Genomic DNA, 19,001 nt, shown 5'->3' on the forward strand with positions numbered 1-19,001 from the left:
CCATCCATCCATCCATCCATCCATCCATCCATCCATCCATCCATCCATCCATCCATCCATCCATCCATCCATCCATCCAGGTCGCCGGGTCGCGGAGGCTAAACAGAGATTTACAGACCTCCCAATCCACACACACCTTCTCCAGCTGCTCTGGAGGTACCCCGAGGTGACACAAGGCCAGCTGAGAGATATAGCCCCTTCAGCGTGTCCTGGGCCTTCCACAAGATTACAATGAACAGTTAATAATAATAATAATAATGGTCCGAATCCGTGGTGTCTAAAGTACACACATTTGTTACTTAAGTAGAAGTATAGATACTGCAGTTTTAAAACACTCTGGTAAAAGTTGAAGTATCAACTTGACCTCTTTACTCAAGTAAAAGTGAAAAAGCATGTGCTCCAAAAACTACTTAAAGTATAAAAGTATAAAGTAACCTTTAAAATAACAGTCAGATGTCACTATATAAATTGAAAGCTCAATTTTATAACTATTTCGAAAAATTCTTTGAGATAGGGCCAAGGATGAGGGAGGTCTTGTTGGTCTCCATCTCCCGATACGCTCTCGCCTGTGTCCGACCTTTCAGACATTTCAACATCTTTTTCTGAATGCGACATTGTAGCATAGCAGTTTGAAGAACGCCTGCTTGCTTCTGATTATTTCCTTTGGCGGCAGCACAAATTTAACGAATAGCTAACCAATGAGCGTTTGCGTTATCCAATCACCCTAGTTTTCACTAGATGTGGATGGCGCCAATGATCGGCATTGGATGGAGCACATGATGTGAAACAAATATTTATAAACATAAAACTGAAGCCAAGAGTAACAAGTAACGTTTGTTTTAAAAACGTCAGGAATAGAAAGTACAGATACTTGTGTTTTAGAAGTAGGAAGAAAAATAAGTAATGGAGTAAAGTATAGAAACCTAAAAAGTGTACTTAAAGTACAGTAATTAGGTATTTTTACTTCGTTACTTGACACCTCTGGTCAGAGTCATATCTGAAGAGCTGCAGCTGTTCAGATATAAATATAAATACATATATTTTCCACTAGAGGGCAGCAAAATCTCTTTTCCCCAGGAGTGAAAGCAAGTCGGTGCTAATTGAATGTAAGGGAGGTAAGGGAGGGAGTTACTCTCTGCAGCATGCAGCAATTCAAGCCTTTAAAGTGATCAAGTTGCATTTAGTTGCCCTAAACTTCATTAGGTCTGCAGAAGACTTGCATCCGATGGAGCTCTGGTAGGGGTAGTTCACTCTTACTGAGGGCAAGTTTAAACAATTCAAATCATTTTTAGCAAGTTTAAAAGTGGTAAAAATATATTACAGTATTCATACCCCTTTGACTGTTTACCAATCTTTATTTTATCTGCTTTTATGTATTTCAAATCCTTTTATAAGCGCACATTTAAAAATTATTGTATGCATCTGTTACCCTGATGCCCTTAAGAATACATCCAGATATTTTTTTAAACAGATATTTTAAAAGTCGCCTTAATTGACTTCATTGTGAACACATCCTATCTTTGAAGGACTGTTAGAGAATATTAGGGAACAAGAAGCATCATGATGACCAGGTTACACAATAGTAGGGTCACAGGTGAAGCTGTGGGTCAGGTTTGAAACTGATTTAGAATATAAAGCAATGAGTTTTGAACATCTCATAAATTACACTAACATTAGAGCATCATGGTGTGGGTATGCTGTTCTTCAGCTGGTTGGAGTATTTGGGAAAGATGAATGCAGTTAAAATCAGAGAAATCCTGCAGGAAATTTGCCCGATGCTGCAAAATACTTCAAGCTGTGGCAGAGGTTTGACTTCTAGCATCCGGGATTAGATCACAGCAGATTTCTGTGTTGAAATGGTCCATTCAGAATTCAGCCCTAAAGAGAATGTGCGCTAGCAGCATCATGCTGCAGAGAAACTGACGCTGGGTTTAGAGACAATATGCAGAATAAGCAAACATTCTGATACACCCTGGAAGTTCTGAGTGGAAACATTTAAAAGGACCTGGTTCTGGTGAATTTTGGATTAATTTGTTCACATCTGAGAAATAATCGTTTTGTTTTAGAAAATGGATCTTAGAGGTTTTGATAAACCACAGATTAAAAAAATGGGTGAAGGCTACAGTGAAGCTGGTCTCATTTGATTGTTCAGACTAAATAGACAGCGGCGTAGCAGAGATTGCTCAGTGAGGTCTCCGAATCAAAAAGCTTGACATCAAGACTGTCCTCTAGAACAGCGTGTTAAACTATGTAATATCCTGTCCAGTCCGCTCAGAGGTGCCATACATTAAGCTGCCTCATTTGACCTTTATTAGCTCAGGAACAGGACGATAAGGTGCTAAAAAGACACAACCTTCTGTTTGATGGTCTAGTTTGGAGCCAGAAAAGTGCCTCTGAGCTACAGCCAGCAGCAGCAGAGGAATATGATTAATCTTCTCTTCTAATTACAATTTATATACCCTGTGACATGTTGCTTTCACATTCATTTTGACGCGGCGACTGCTTGGCAGTAAGCCCTTCTGGATGCAGGAAATGGCCTTGTTACTTCTTTTATTCTTGTGGCTTTGTTTTCTTTTCTTTGCTCAAGTTTTAACTTTTGATTGCATTTTAGATTTTTTTTTTTTTTTTTTTTTTTTTTTTTTTTTTTTTTTTTTTAGTCGTCATTGATAATTGTCATTATTTAAGTCTTAATCCTGGAATGTGTAGATGCTTTTATGCATGTGTGTTTTGGTGTTTTTCTGTGTTTCAGAAGCAGCTGTTTGGAATGGAATCGCCTTCGCCTGTGCAGCTGACCGGTTGGAGGAAACACTTCAATAGCTACACACTGCAGGGACGCAGAAATGTACGTAACGCAACTAAACGCAACACTAACACCAAAACAAATACGCAATGAAAGAGTTTTAGTGTACCTTGAAAATGCTCACGTTTTCTCACACTATAAACACGAACCTTTATTTATTTATTTATTGACCAATAGGAACAGTGATTACTTGCAAAGGGACGCACATCTGCAAAGTAAGGCGTTCATTTACATCCAACCTTTCTATGTAGATCATAGAAAGGGTATTTTTGCCCTTAAAATAAGATATTTAGATATTATGTACTCAATAATACAATAATTTTCTTTTTATTTTAAATGCATTATCTTGTTCCATTGGCAAAGTGTCTCACCTTTTCAGTTAAAGAAAAATATGCACTTATTTTAACTAAAATTGACTTACTCAGATGTATTCCTTTATTACTGTTAACTGTTAAATATGACTGCTGGCCTTCTGCTCTAATAGTTAATTCCTGGAAATGTAAAGGGAAAACAATGCTAACTTCTCCAATTGGTTAAAATAAAAGAGAAGCTAGTTTGTTGTAAATCCTTCCACCATTAGCCAAACTATTGCAATCAGGAACTATTTGGTCCCAGCCAAAAGATCATCAAGCTAACTGCACAGAAACCCGTCTTTTTTAGCAGAGAACCAATGATTGTCTACAAAACACAAACCACAATTTCTGAATTGTAAACCAATGACAATAGAGTTGGATTCAAAAGCATCCTGATTCCTTAATATAGACTTAAAGTTAAAGCCGTCAAAACAAAGAGTTCTTTGTCCAACTTCTAAGGCAACATTTTCCAGTAACTGAGGGAATCCATGGCAACAAGGAGCACACAGACATGATGGATTATTAACCGTTTTCTCTTAAGATTTCCTTGTTTTGTTGGTTCTTTTTGGCTCGATCTTCACCTATCTTCACATCAACACTCCAGGTTTTTGCCAGCCTTAATGGGGGCAAGCTTTTCTGTCACATTCCTTCACAGACGCGTGTAGTTTATATAATAAACTACACATGATTCCCCAGTGCATGTTGCTGCCACCACCATGACTCACCATTGCAATGGTTTGCTCAGGTGGTTCAATGTAATTTTGGTCCCGTCTAACCAGAGCACCTTCTTCCTCTTTTTTTTTTTTTTTTTTTTTTTATTTAGCAATAAGCAATGTTCCATAATCGCTGAATATTGCTCAACACAAGTGCATGTTAAATAACAAAAGCGTAAAAAAAATCCTGACATAATCTTTTTTCCACTACACAATAATATACCACTTTAATGTAATCACAACTAAAATGTGTAATAAGATATTAATAGTTCTGCATGTTACTGTTTAAAGAATATTCTTTTTCTCTTGCAGTGCGTCTTGGCTACGTATGGGATCTTGGGGACCTTGGCTGCTGCTTACCTGATGAACAAAAAGCACCAAGATGGAAAACAGACGCATTCTGCTTCCATGCATTAAAGCTTCTCCTGTTCAACTGTTATTTATTAAAGGAAACCACATCCTGGCGTCTCTCAGCCGTTAGCTGAATGTTGCATGTTAATAAAAGCTGCATTCATGCCTTTCTGGTAATTGTGTTATTGAATTTAGCCTGAACAGGACAACATTTAGTCAGTTTGTTCAGTCTCGTTCTTTTTCACGTGATGCTCATCTCCTACAATTACGCTGCAGCTCAGGATTGTATTCTCTATTTTCTCATGTCTTTGTAACGCTGTTGCATAAGAAAAGTTGTTGAGCCAAAAAGAAACTGATAGTAAGTTTATCCTATAGAGCTGTGCTCATGTTCTGCAGACTTGCAAAATGCAATCTTATCTAAGGTTTGAGCATATTGTTAAATGTTTCTTGTGTATTTTTCCCTATTATGAAAAATGTCATGCCCTTTACTCATCTGGAAACTGGTCCTGAGGAACAAAAGAGAAGAATCACTGGCCTCAGAGTGTATTTCTCAGTAACTGAGAGGAAATCGACTAAAGAACGTATTATAGACAACAACAAAAAAACACTTAAAAGGTCAAAACGGAAGGCTCCTGTACCCGATCACCTACATTCAAACCACAGCTTTAAATTCTTTTTTCTTTCTATGCAGATTGGTTACCAGATGTTTGCCTTTCATTGGACCAAAAGCATGAGCTTCAACAGAAAGTTAGACGTGAAAGAGATTGTTATAACCCCAATAGATTTTAGTGGATATTCCGCTGCCTTTATAATGACTGACCGAGATATAAAATACATACCACTGATGACCTTACAACATTACCGCTTGAGTTTAGTTTTTTTCATTACTGAAACTTGTTTTTAGTTTTAAAAAGTATCTGAAATTTTGTTTTTAGTCATTCCTAGTTCCTCTGCACTGAATGAAATAATTTCCTTTAGCCCTAGAGTACCATCTGTATTCGCACACCTGTTTCCATCCTGTTGCAGACTGTGGTTTAAGAGAAAGCATATTTTTTTTACTTTGTACAGTGGTGGAACTGCAAAAAGAAAGACTGGACTTTATAATCCAGCCTGCATGGTGTTTGCATGTTCTCTCTGCACATAAACAGTTCCCCTTATGGTACTCTAACTGTCCCTAGATGTGAGCTTGTGTCTCTGTGATGAATGGGGACCTGTCCAGGGTGTACCCTTCCTCTCACCCAACGAGACACCAGGGCATAGACAGCAGATGGGTGGTTTTACATTACCTGCAGCTTCCACTCTGTCAATATTTATGCAGCAATAATTAGGCCAAACTGGAAATGTCAACAACAAATAAGCAACATAACTTGCTATCAATACTTCCATATCAGATTTGCTCATAGAACACAATATCTTATTCTTCAAAGCCTCAGTTTGCATGCTGAAATGTTGAATTTAATGGTTTCATAATCAGAAGATGACCAAACCAATAAGGTTCGGTTAACCAGTATCAGTTTTTCTGTCTCGGTGGAACAGGAGGTTGGAATTGAGTTTGAAAAGCTTCATCTGAGTGAATAAGGAAACACAAACACTTCAGACCTACTGTCAAGCAAGGTGTTGGAGGTGTGATGATGATGGTCTTCGTAACCACACGAAACCTAGCAGTTTGTTTTAAGTGAGCTGATCATGAACTTCTCTGTATTTTGTAGTTAAATGAGGGCTGAACCTCGGTGGGAAATCTTGGTCTTCAACAAGTAGATTTAAAACACAACAGGAAATCTGTAGAAGGGCTGAAAAAGAAGAGAATCAAGATGTTGCAGTGGCCTAGTCAAAGTCTAGAACTAGAGCTGGCTGAAACATGGGTTGTTCCAGACAGGGGCCAATGGGGGCCAGTACCCCTGTTGATCATATCCTGGCCCCTGTTATGGCCCCTGTACTGAAGACATAATACTAAAAGAAATTCTAATGATGCTATGCGCTGGAACAGACATGGTTACTGATAGGTCCTTTGGATCTATTTCATTTTTTTTCTTTACAAATTCTGTTTGACTAATTATTTAAAAACAATAACATGATAGCTTCCGTGGTATTGAGATAGGATCCCAGTTTTCATCTGCTAAATGTTTTTAAAAAATAAAAGTAAAAAATACTATAATTTTTTTCCATCCATCCTTTTTCTGACATGCTTAATCTCAAGCGGGGTCACATGTGATGCTGGTGCCTATCTCCAACTGCCTCCGGGCGAGAGGCAGGGTACACCTTGGACAGGTCGCCAGTCCTTCACAAGGCAACACAGAGATAAACCGGACAAAAAAACATTCACTCACATCTAAGGAGAATTTAGAGTAGCCAATTAACCTTACAGTCATGTTTTTGGGCTGTGGGAGGAAGCCAGAGTACCCAGAGAGAACCCACGCATGCTCAGGGAGAACATGCAAACTCCATGCAGAAAGACCCCAGGCCAGGAATCAAACCCAGAACCTTCTTGCTGCAAGGCAGCAGTGCCACTCTCTGCTCCACTGAGCAGCACCTGTAAGTTTTTGTTGAGTTCTAATGCAGATTTTATATAAAACATTTATTTAAACTTAAATTAATTCAAAAATATGAAAAATTCCTAAGTTATGAATGTATATTGACCAAATAAGAAATACAATTTCAATTAAACCTGATTGAATAGAAATCTAATTTCATGCAGCTCTCTCAATATATTTGAACTCCTTGCTCCCCCATGAGAACACGCTGCCCCCCTCCTGGCCCTCTGGGACATTTGGTCTAGAACCGCCACTGGACTGAAACGATTTTCCACTTTGACTTTTATCTTCTTTTTCATAACAGATGTTAGGACGTATTCATAAAACAAAATATCAATAAGCATATGAAAGGAATTATCGAAATGTATTCATCTATTCTTTGCACCCTGAATGTAGAGTAAACTGCATTTCTGCAGCCTTATTATACACGCACGCACAAAGCGCTGCTTGCAGATCACGTGATTTATAGGAATCAGCCTTGCAGAAGAGAAAATGAAAGCAACAGTATTTTTTTTTTTTTTTTTTCCCCCTTTACAGCTCCGCCTTAAAACCAATGTAGCTCCTCGGTGTGAAGCCACTGCACCCTTTCATTGCTTAGGAAAAGCTGGATCCCTCTGCTGTCATTCACTGTAAGTCACTCAGAAACTTTCCTTCTTCCTTAGTTTTATACAAACTCTTTCAAATGTGTGTTTTTAATTTCAGTCAGACCTGTTTGTATTGGACTTGTCAAGTGTCGACAGTGTTAAATGTGAAAGTAAAGTAAAATTAAAGTTTGTAGATAAATTATTATTTCTAATTAATTAAAAGCTGAACCAAACTGCTGTAAATGTTTCCAACTCCGCCCAAAGTCTTTATCCTACAGCACTTTAACGCCTCATTTAATTTGTATAACAACATAAAAATATGTCCCATTACCCGCAACAAGGAGCCGCGCAAATTAACATTTATATAACTTCTTTATTTATTCATGTGTTTACCTAAACCCTCAAATTTGAAGTTTTATAAAGCCAAGTCGTTTGGCACAAGAAAGGGTGTGACAGAGTTACTGTTAAAGAGATGAAGTGCAGATAAAGTCTGCAGCAATATAATTAAACAGCATGTAAATAAAACTGAAACCAACGTTTTAGACAAGTCATAAAATCTAAAAAAGAAAACAAGAACTTTGAGTTTCTCCTCATGCAGAAACTAAAACAAGTAGCTCGACAATTTGAATTTAGAGTATAAAAATGCTTTTTAATATTTGGAGACACTAAATAGCATCTGCAAATAATGTTTGTATTATAATGCTTGCAGGTCTATACCCCCTTCTCTATTATTTTGCATAACTAGCAGTGAGGTTCCCTGCTGTTCCACAGTTCTTCATATCACTTTCCTTTACTCTTCGTTTATTCTTAGATTTAATCATCACTAACATGCAGTATCCATGCTTCATCCCACCCCGGGTGAATCCCCTTTAAGACTTCTAGTCTGCCTTGTCTTGAAATGTTTTTAAACTTTAACATAAACCTAAATGAGGTTAAAAACATTGAATTAATTCATTTATTAATTTTCGATGCTTCAAGTAATAATAATAATAAACAGATCAGCCTTGTTTTGCAAAAAAATAAATAAAATCCGAGGTGAATATAAAATCTTTCGGATCCATTGTCTAAATGCTGCTGCCAGTCTTTTAAGTGGAAAACACATGAGCAAATCTCTCACATCCTGTTCTTGTTTCATGGGCTTCGTGTGCATCACTTACTGCACATCCAAATCCTGATGTTTACTTTTTTATAACGTGATGCTTTTGCTCTTCCATAGTGACTGTATCTGAATTTCCTCCAGCCTCATCTTACCTGACAGCCACATAGATCAGCTGACCATTTTTATTTTAATGGTCCCAAAAACTTGATGCAAACTGAGAACACTGGGTTCTTTCCATTTTCCCTTTTTCTTGCAGATGTCTTTCCGTCCTGCTATCATCTTTCACTTCAGTCCACAGTGTTAATTCATGTGCGCTTTTAAAACGTCTGTTTTCTATTTGATTAATGCTTGTTTTATGTCTTTTCTCTTTTTCTCATCTTGTCGATTTGTACAATATTTCTGTCAAACTGGCCATTTAATTTATTATTTTGTGAAAAGGTTTTTGGGACTTTCATTAATCATTAAATTAAAACTCTGTTACAATTTCCTGGAAATGCGGATGTATTTGTGGAAATGATCACTTCTTGTTTTCATTAAACAGAAAATAATGACATTTTGGTGCCCAAAATAAATCCACAGGTTTTCATTGTAGTCTTAGGGGTTTTTTTTGTTTTTTGTTCTTGTCCTGTATGAAAGCGAAAGCATTCTTCTGTGATTAAAGGCAGCAGCCGCCTTTCCTCTGTGACATATGTCACAGAGGTGACATATGTCACAGAGGTACAATCTTTAAATTATATCACTAATACAGACAGACAGGGACTGAAAGAGGTTATTGTTTTTACTGTCTCTATTGGAAATGCTTCAGTCAGGTTTTTCCTGTCCAGAATCAATTTCCAGTTATCTTTCACATCTGAGCTGCCTGCTCTACTTAAGCGGGCGATTTGACCCCAACTTTAACTATCATAGATGTAAGCAGTGGCTTCCTTTTAAAGAAACTTAAACATAAAATCACTTTATCCCTTTTTCATTGCAGGAACCTTTAGCTAGTCTCGGTCACAATTTTATTTTATTTTATTTTCCTTTCCCAAATCCACCTATTCCAGGATAATCTGCCCTGGTCTGGTATATGATTGTTCATATTAATCCTGAACTGTCCAAGGGCAGGGTTATGATTGCGGATCGCTGGGCTTCAGATACAACGTGGTACGACACTTAAAAAATATATTATATATATTATTTTAACTGGCTTTTGGAAAAAAATGGTCAGATATGGATTTTTCAGACAGGCTATGCTTATTATGTATTTGGTTTCTTATTACCACCGGCCGCATGACCAGAGTTTTTTTTTTCTTTTTTTCATAACTTCCCCGTATGTCATTAGGCCGATTTTAAAGGAAGTATCCACAGCCTTTTTAGAGTAGTGGAAACAGAAAATAAATGACCTGGGATTCCTTTTACCTGGGAAAAAATAAAATAAAATCCCATGCATGCATTTTTAGAGGAAAAGGGACTTTAGTTACCGTTAGAATTAGGGCTGAACAATTTTGCCACAAATTTTTCAACCAATATCGCAACTGCAATTTTACTTACATTTTCCTTTGTGCTAACGAAAAGCTCTAAATGCTATAAGAAAAAGGAGGAAAATGGGCTGCAGGTTTTTGCTGATGGATGCTTTGATGGTAGTTTTGTCTCTATAGAAATGTAAGTAATTAGTCATTTCTTGATAACCATTGTTACAGCTTAAAACCACTTTTTAAAAGTCTTTCTTTTGGTTGATGTATTTTTTGGCACAAACAACGTGTGGCATGTTAAGCTTTGATGCGTGTTGTCTAAAAAAAGGGGTGGGAAGAAATTTTACTGATCAGTTTTTGAGCCAATCAGAAATCAGTTGATCAATGAATCCGTTGTCACCATTTATTTTCTCTGCTACATGATGATTTTAAAGTAAAATAGTTATTATAGTGTAGTTTGTGAAGCCTAATATTATTTTTATCATAATATTACCAAGGGTTGTCTAAATTACAATTCTTAAAGCATTTTTTTATCCTTTGTTTGTTTTTTTTGTCGTTGGATATTGCTGATCTCCATCATACACATCTGCTGTAAACAGTAGATAAATTATATATTTTTTTTAAAAAGTTTGGATTGTGGAAACAAACCAAAACCAAAACTGAGGTAGAATAAGCACCAAGCAACATGAAAAACAGGAATGACTTTGTTTAAATAAGCAGTGATTTGTGGTCACATCTTGTTCCTGCAAGTTCCTAACAGATAAATTTGTTTTTACAATAAGATCTGGCTGCAGGGATTATCTGTGTTTATCTCTCTTTGTTGCAGCTCACTCATCTTTCCGTGGCGGATGACAGAATACATCCATACTCTACCTTCCTATGAGATCTGTGTGGTCCTTGTGGTAAATCTTAATTTAAAGTGAAGCTTCATGGAGCCTCGGAGAGGAGCTGGCTGCAGATGACCGATCAGAAAAGAGCTGATGATGGAGACCCTGCCTGTGGAAAGAGAAGGAAGTGGTGCAGCAGGCAGTCGGGAAGAGGATTCTCCATTCTAGGATGGTCAGAGACAGTCTGGACAGAACATCTGATCAGAACCAGAAACAGGAGCCGGCAGCTGAGACACAGAGCCAGGGTCAGAACTCGGAGGAGTCCGATCTGCCTCAACAAACAGCAAAAGCGGTTCATGCTGGAGACGAGGACCCTGCGGGATCAAAGCTAGATTTTCTGCTCTGGTGCAAGCTCAGATTTGAGGAGGAGCCTGAATCCTGGAGCCTGGTCAGTTTCCACTCTTGGTTTGCTTTCTGTAAATTAGTTACAGCCTTTTATTACTTATGGGAGTTCATTTCAAAACATTAAACAGATGATAAACATGAGATAAAGAACGAAATCTTAGCGCAGGAGTTTGATTACTGTCTGTAAAACTAGTAAGACCAACAATAAAACCCACAAAAAGTGAAAGCAAAAGAAGGGAAGCATTTGTTTTGCAGGCATAACATCCATCTAAACATATCTCTCGGCGCCTCAGGAATAACATTCAAATATTTATTCTCAATATTAAACATTATATTGTCATATTCTGTTACCAACAAATTTGCAAGGATTTTTCAACATTTATTCTTTATTACCTTTTCCAACAGACAAAAATATGGACTTTTTGAAGGATTGCTTCAAAGACTAACTGCTTTTTAGATCCAGATATTCCCTAGTATATTCAAAGTAAAATTATTTTTGCACATCCATTCTAAACCTCGACAGAATAATACCCTTTATATTTCTTTTAGTTTTAATAATTATGCCATACACCAACACACACAAAACAAAAACTTTTCTCAGAAAAAATTAGATATTGCATAAGACCAATAAAACATTATGATTAATACAGAAATGTAACTTTAATAGCTACACAATCATAGTGACTACTGATGACTCACCGTTGTCCAGTGGACACTTATTAATGGTTAAACCAGTGCTAAGCAAGCGGAATGACGACAGTTTGTGTATTGATGGGAAACTCAGAGGAAGGAAAAAGTGTTGTAGAAAAATTAAAAAAGGAAACCTGCAGCTCCCAGCTCCTCTGCATTGTTGGATTTAATTTTTCTTCCCTTACTGTCCTCCTTCAAGCTCGCCATCCAGGCCAGCGGGGAAACACCACGGCTGTTGTTGTTCCTGTTGTTTCTACCGCACTTTTTCCTTCCACTAAATTTCCCGGTTTGAAGTAGAGGGGAGCAATGATTGTTGGATAATTGTTATGTCAGCAATCTCTCTTTGATTGTGCTGTGACATTTCTGTCATTTTAATGTAATATTTCCTTTTTTTAATAGAACTGAATCAATGTTCAATAGCTGTAAGCCTTGATTGTTAAAATTAACTACATAAACACTACATTTGTCGCTCAGTGTTCAATAAACCTAAATATTAAGATACATATTCTAAATTAATTAGTGAAGTTATTGACATTTTGTCTTTATTAAGATACAGCTATATGTAGAAACATTGTTTAGTTGACATTTTAATTTATCTGAATGTAAATACATATCTAGTGTTAGAAAAAGCTTGTCATTTAAATTATAAGAAAAGACACAAAAGAGTAATTTTGTGCTTTTTTTCCTGCACAACATGCAATTTTTTCTCTCTTCCTTTTTATAAAATGGATGAAGACCGCCTGTAAAGTCCACACTTTTTGACACATGAATCCTAATATAGGAAATTCATGTTAGATCCTAAATTATCGTCTCATTATTCATGAGTTTCACAGCTATGCTGAAAATGAACCTCAGCCGCTAAACGAACACAGCAGACTGGCTGTTCCCTAAGAAGAAAAAGAAAGATCACTTTTAATTTGTGATTCAATCTACAAAAAACATTTCATACGAATCTAGAAAGAATGATTTAACAGGAGCAACGCTTTATGCTGCAGCTCCTGCTTTTGTTTTTGTCCGTTTTTGTGGGAAAGTCTGTCTGTTCAAACCGTTCCAATGTTTACTGGAAGCGGACTTTGAAGCTAATCGCAGAGATCTATTAACCTTTTAGACTGTGTCGAATATTTTGTTGATAATGGAATTTTTTTTATTGCCAGCAGTGGTTTAAAGTCTCTCAAAACAAACTAAACTATAAAAGTTGAATAAATTCTTGTACGGTACTTTGGCTGGAAACTGAAAGTAGCAATTAAATCCAGTGTTTCTCCAACAGCTTTCTGTTAATGTTTAAAAGTTGATCAGCAGTTGGAAAGAATCCAGGAATCCCAAATGCTCCTCTTGTTCTCACGAAAGGAAGCTGATATGTAAGGGTCAGAAGTAGAAACTAAATGGAACGATGATATCTTTCTAATATCTACCAACGTTTCTGCTTACATTTAAGGTTTCACATCAGCAGATAGGATACTTAATAAGTTGCATCTCGAGCTTACACGTAGACCTCAACACTTTAATTATTTAGATCATTAGATAGACAATGATAATCAGATAAACACAGTTTAATCCGTTAAATCCTAAATCAATAAATAATTGTCATAGGGCTGTTTAATTTTTTTTTTTATAATTCAGCTTTGATTGTCATTAATTCCTAAAGATTGATTCATAAAAGCAAAGATTGATTTAAAGTGCCATTACAACATTGTTATAACTATAAGGTCATGTCATTCATGTTACAATAAAAAAAAAAAAATTTATTATTTTGTAAAGATCTCAATCTTTAGAACTGGAATTGACTCGATTCTTGAATTGACACCGAGCACTAGATTGTTAGAAAACACTAGAGTGGTCAATTAACATTCTGACAAATAAAAAAAACAAAACAAAACTTTTGAATAAGATAAATTATTATTATTTTTTTTTTTATAAAAAAGAAAAAAAAAAGAATAAGTTAAATTAGATAAGTTATTGGTATCATTTTACATCTCTCTCTGATTGCATAAGTCATGATTTTCAAAAATATCACACTGATGATGTCTAAACAGATTTTCATATCATATATGATAAACTTAAAGGGTTAGATAAATCCCAAATATCGTTTTAATGATTATGTAATTCTTTGTTTAGGGTAAAAAGCTAAAAATCAAAACCATACCAGCCCTTTTTGAATGTGATTGGCCACACATCCGTGTTAAACCAATTAACAATCATCAACCTTATTAATGGTTAACTTTCAGCAGCCAAACCAAAACTCAGAGTATGGCAAGAACTTTAATAGAACTTTAATAGAACCCCTCTTACAACATGAATTAGGGTAAAAAGCCTGATAAAGCAAAACATTACGACCTGCTCTGAAGAGATTTGTGATCTTAGTGTGTGGAAGTTAGCCATTTTTAAGGCTTTAAATCAATCACTGTTAGAGTCATTATCTACACATGGTGAAAACGGAGAACAGTGGGGGAACTTTCAAAGGAGAAACTAGCCACACACAAAAAATAACTCTAAGAGCACATCCAAGAACTAGATCAACATATAAAGCACTGCAGGCCTGACAGGTCTCAGCTTTAAGAAAACAGACGAAGAGGCCAAAATGGCATTCCAGACCAGAACCACAAAGAACTCAAAGGACTGTCTCAGATTAATCAAGAACATATCTAGATGATCCACAAAGCATTTGGGGAAAGTCTATTGTTGACAGCCGAGACAAATAGGAACTTTTCGAAAAGTCTGCAACTTGTTCTAGTGAAAAAAGGGAACAAAGGCACAAACCAGCTGCATAGGTTAATTATTTCAACTAGACATCTGATACTTCAATATGAAATAAACGTCAGGCTCTGAGTCTTTTTTTAAAGCTTTGTTGTCTGATTGTTTGGCTGAAAGCTCCTGAGCAGCAGAACAACCCGCTGTGTGTTTCAGTGTTTGCTGCGCAGTTTTTAAAGTTGGCAACAATATGGGGATTTCCAGGCTCAACGCATAATTAACTCTCCAGATTTTAGCTATTGTTAAAAAAATATAAATTTCCTTCTGACCTTCTGGCATTAAACCAGATATCTGTGGGGTTCTTTATCAATCCCTGTTGTGGCCCTCTGCCAAAATACACCATGACTTCACTGTTTAGGAGAAATTATCCCAGGAGTCACTGCATGGGGGCAGTGAAAGACTGGAACCGTTTACAGTTCTCTAGCAGCTTAGAGGGACTCAGACATGCAGCTGGATGTAGGTCAGGGTTTAGCTGCCAGCAGGTCACATTCTGGAAGAATCATAAATCAGATTTAGATCCTGGAATTGGAGAACAACATTGTTCAGTTATTCCATACATTCATCTATGCATACGTACATGACCTTTTCATCAAAGTGGTAAAAAAAAAAATCTTTAAAAAAAAGACATACAAAATACTTTAAAAGATATATAGCTGCTTATCTGAAATAAATGTTTTCTTTTGAAAACCATCTTAGTTTTCCCGACTTGTACTTTTTTTTTTTTTCAGTTTTAGTTATGCAAACTTACAACCGTTCCCCTGTTATATTAAAGGGAAGTCACAGGCAGAGGGAAGTCTAAGCTGAGTCCCTGATTTCCTGTTAATTCACTACCAGGAAACCTTTACGTCTTTTTCCTTTGTGTTTTCATGCTGTAGCCAGAGACTGAAGCCGACCCTGAGAGCTTGCCCACACACCTCCGTCCATTCACCAGCTCGGCAGAATATCAGCTGGTAAGACTCACCTTTCTGCAGCTGCAGCAGAGCGGTTACTACTGGGGGCCGATGACCATGGAGGAGGCACACCAAAGGCTGGGCAACGCATCTCTGGGAACCTTCCTCATTAGGTACCTTAGCACCACTTTTTCCTCTTAATCCTGGTTTAAACATGTTTTGTTTCTTCTGTTGATTTTTAGTTCAATCAGTGAGAGAGAAATCATAAGCAGCAATCCAGGAAAATAGAGTAGTAGATAAAGAACCAACACGCTTTCTTTGAGTTTGGTTCTTTATTTAATTCAAGTAAGATATTGCACAAGTATTTTGATCTGTTTAAGACCTTTTAACAACTGAAGCTGATTAAAATTTGGTGATTTCTGTCACAGAAAAAAAGCCTGTAACTACAGAAACGTTGATGCAGCAGGAAGAGATTATCATTATGATAAATATAAATATGACAGGTAAACCGTTTCTATATATGAGGATTTTCCTTATATTGGAAAAGGGGGAGTATCAAAGCTAAAGGTAGATAGAGGAGAGACTTTTTTGACTTTTTCTTATCTTTAAGATACACAGATCATGTTTTTAAGCTCATTTTTATGTCATAATTTGGTAGAAATTTTTGTCTAAATATGCCAGATTTTTAAGATAAAGAAATAAGTTTCTCAGAGGCAGCACTTGATTAAACAGCTTTTGCCTCCTTTACTGAATATGTAAAACCCTAATGCTGCAGCTGTCTCTGTAAAAATAAATAGGAATCTCTGTTTTTCCTCTTTATTAAACAAGCTTTCATCTCTTTGGATTCTTAATTTTTTTTCACTCACATTAACAACAATAACACATAGGAGAAAACTGCAAAAAGACTTTTGTCGAGAACCAAGTCAGGGGAGACCCTGAAATGATCTCAGCAATGCTCAGAATGAGCTGAATAGTGTCCTCAGAGAGATGGATGTTTTAGATAATAAGGAGGTAATAAGTTCTAACAGAAACAATAAACTACAGTATTTTACAGATTGATGGGACAGTCCTGTTTGCTGTTTTTTTTTCCCCTCAGGGACAGTGGCCAGCCGGATGTTTTCTTCACTCTGAGCTACCAAAGCGAGGATGGCCCCACCAGCGTCCGCATCCATCTGAACAACCTGCTCTTCAGTCTACACGGCAGCCAAAAGACTTTCGCGTCGCTCTTCGCTCTGCTCACCTATTACACCAGCTCGCCCTGCAAGCTGACGAAGCCTTACCGCAAGCAGCGGCCCGAGCGCCTAAAGCAGATGTGCAGGAGGGCTCTCGTACGAACGCACGGTGTCGAAAATATACAAACCTTACACGGACTCAGCCCTGATGTTAAAGCATATGTCTATGCATATCCATACTGTACATAGAAAACCCTGTGGATATATTGCCTTTTGCTGGACTTACATGTTTTTTTATTAAGTTAAAAATTGTGCTTTTACAAAAGAAATGCTGGAAACATTTTGGTACAACATTTAAATACCACATAGACTGAATATATTTTATGGAGATATACTTTCTTTTGTAGGTTTATGGAGCACAGATTTAGAGTTAATAAGATTATTTTTGGTACTAAAATTCAAGTTGAAAGGAAGCAAGACAAAGCTAAATTATTTCTGACCCTTATTCAATTTTAATTTGATAAACACGCTGAGAAATGCAGTCGCCATCATTCAGTTTGCCTGTGGCTACTTCTAAAGTAAAGTTTAGCTGTTCCTGACCCTTGTGCAAAAATTGGTTGAAAAGACCGAGGATTTACGTCCAAACAACATCTACATTTGGTTAAAAAGTGAAAGTTGAATATCCATAATTTGCAGTTTATTGAAAAGACGTTGAAAACTGGGTTTGCGACATCTTTTCAGAGTCTACTATTGGACTAAAGTGGGACAAAATCAGACCGACCACAAACAGCCTAATTTCCAACCACTGTTTCTGGAATAATTTAAGACAATGATGCACCGACCTGATTAAGCCTAAAGAATTCCCTCTGGTCTGCTGAGAGCTCCAAAGCATCAGATGAATTTCTGTGCCGAAACTTATCAGTCAGGGGCAAGGGACGTAACAATTTCCAACTTTTTAGATGCATGACATTGAACGCAATGGAGTGTTAATTATCGAGAACAGGAAAAAGTGAAGAAAAGTAACACAGAGAACTAGATATCCTTTCAGAATATATAAACAGAAGGAATAAACACTGGATCGGAGGGCTGCTAAGAAGCTAACAGTAACATTAATAACATGTCATCGTTTCTGGCATGTACTGGGGGTGGTGTAAGTAGATGTTAAAAATGGTAGTAAGCAGATACCTAGGCTTCCAATTACTCACCCCCCCAAAAAACAAAACCCAAATCCAGAAAACATCTGTGGAAGCCTATTTAAAGTCGCAACTAGGCTTCTGGGAAGCATGGTGGGGGCAGCACCATCATTTGGGATTCATCTTATTCAGCTGTAGCCTTGTTTTTAAGGTGACAAGAACTTAAATTCCAAATACCATTTGGTGAAAAAAAAATTAAATTTGACTTCAGGATACAATTAAAACTGATTTTTTTTTTTTGTCATTCTACAGATGAAATTAAAATACCTCAAACATAAATAAGAATATTGTCTCTCAACATGATAGTGACACAAAGCATAAACCCAAACTAACATAGCTTCAGAGAACGACCAGAAATCTGAGGGCATGGTCAAGAGAGGCCCTTAAAATCCATCAAATTTGGGACATTTTTGCAAGGCGTAGTGAGAAATGATCATCAAGCCAAGATGTGTCACGCTGATGTGTCAACACAATAGGAAACAGAAACTATAGTATCATTAGGAAGTCGCTCCCATTTATGCAACAATATTATTTTAGATTTTTTAAAAGCTTCACGTTTTGCCCTTTAATGATTTTGGTTTAATTATTACAGTAGAATTTTAAAGCTTTTAGTTTAGATTTAGGATGGAAAAGGTTCTAAAAGCAAGTGCAATAGCTTTTATCTAACATTACACAACCAGATATAGTAACAAGTGGTGTTAAAAATTAGAGCTACTTTACACAGAATAACATTTATGATGTTTTTAGGCAAGGTGTTGCAGCACTGTATGGTAAAAAGTTTCTTAGAAATAAATGATAAAAAGTAAAAAATCAAACGATTACATTGGGAAAAAGCTAATTTTAAGATTTAAAGGAGTTTTTGATTGTTTTAGGGTTCAGGGGTGTTCTTGTAAACTAAAGGGTGGGGTGGGGGGTGGGGGGTAGCCATTGCTGTAGGAGTTTATTAGACTGATAATCTTTGATTTCTGAACATAAGTGTAATCAGTACTATGTTAAACATTTTTATTTCAGAACAAGTAATAAATAATCTGAGCACCACATGCCGAATGACATGGTTGTCATGGGAAAACAGTTGCTGTGCGACTAATGTTACAAAGTAAGGACTTCATATCTTGCAATCTGTCACATCTAATGCAGCGTTGAAACATGCATTAGTAGATGTGGATGCCTCATTTGAGATTGTTTTCTGCGGTT

The 19,001-nt window shown here is 36.7% G+C and overlaps 2 protein-coding genes across 3 annotated transcripts in view; both read left to right on the forward strand.

Annotated features, from left to right (window-relative positions):
- Nucleotides 1–4,553, forward strand: part of LOC107086416 (up-regulated during skeletal muscle growth protein 5-like) — a 5,832-nt gene extending 1,279 nt beyond the window's left edge. Inside the window, exons 3-4 of the mRNA XM_015377344.1 lie at nt 2,750–2,842; nt 4,179–4,553. Coding sequence (XP_015232830.1) covers nt 2,750–2,842; nt 4,179–4,283 — 198 coding nt within the window. The 3' untranslated portion in view covers nt 4,284–4,553. The remainder of the gene's footprint in view (nt 1–2,749; nt 2,843–4,178) is intronic.
- Nucleotides 4,554–7,253: 2,700 nt separating this feature from the next.
- Nucleotides 7,254–18,703, forward strand: LOC107086411 (suppressor of cytokine signaling 1-like). 2 transcript variants are annotated; one of them, XM_015377338.1, is made up of 4 exons: nt 7,254–7,377; nt 10,709–11,157; nt 15,428–15,615; nt 16,539–16,863. In XM_015377338.1, the coding sequence occupies exons 2-4, from the start codon at nt 10,939–10,941 to the stop codon at nt 16,861–16,863; spliced, it is 732 nt and encodes a 243-aa protein (XP_015232824.1). In that variant the 5' UTR covers nt 7,254–7,377; nt 10,709–10,938. The 2 variants fall into 2 exon arrangements, with proteins under 2 accessions (XP_015232824.1, XP_015232825.1); XM_015377339.1 differs by lacking the exon at nt 7,254–7,377 and having other exon boundaries at nt 10,939–11,157; nt 16,539–18,703.
- The last annotated feature ends 298 nt before the right edge of the window (nt 18,704–19,001 follow it).

The sequence above is a fragment of the Cyprinodon variegatus genome, unplaced genomic scaffold (assembly GCF_000732505.1).
Source record: "Cyprinodon variegatus isolate N-32 unplaced genomic scaffold, C_variegatus-1.0 Scaffold152, whole genome shotgun sequence".
Taxonomy (NCBI): domain Eukaryota; kingdom Metazoa; phylum Chordata; class Actinopteri; order Cyprinodontiformes; family Cyprinodontidae; genus Cyprinodon; species Cyprinodon variegatus.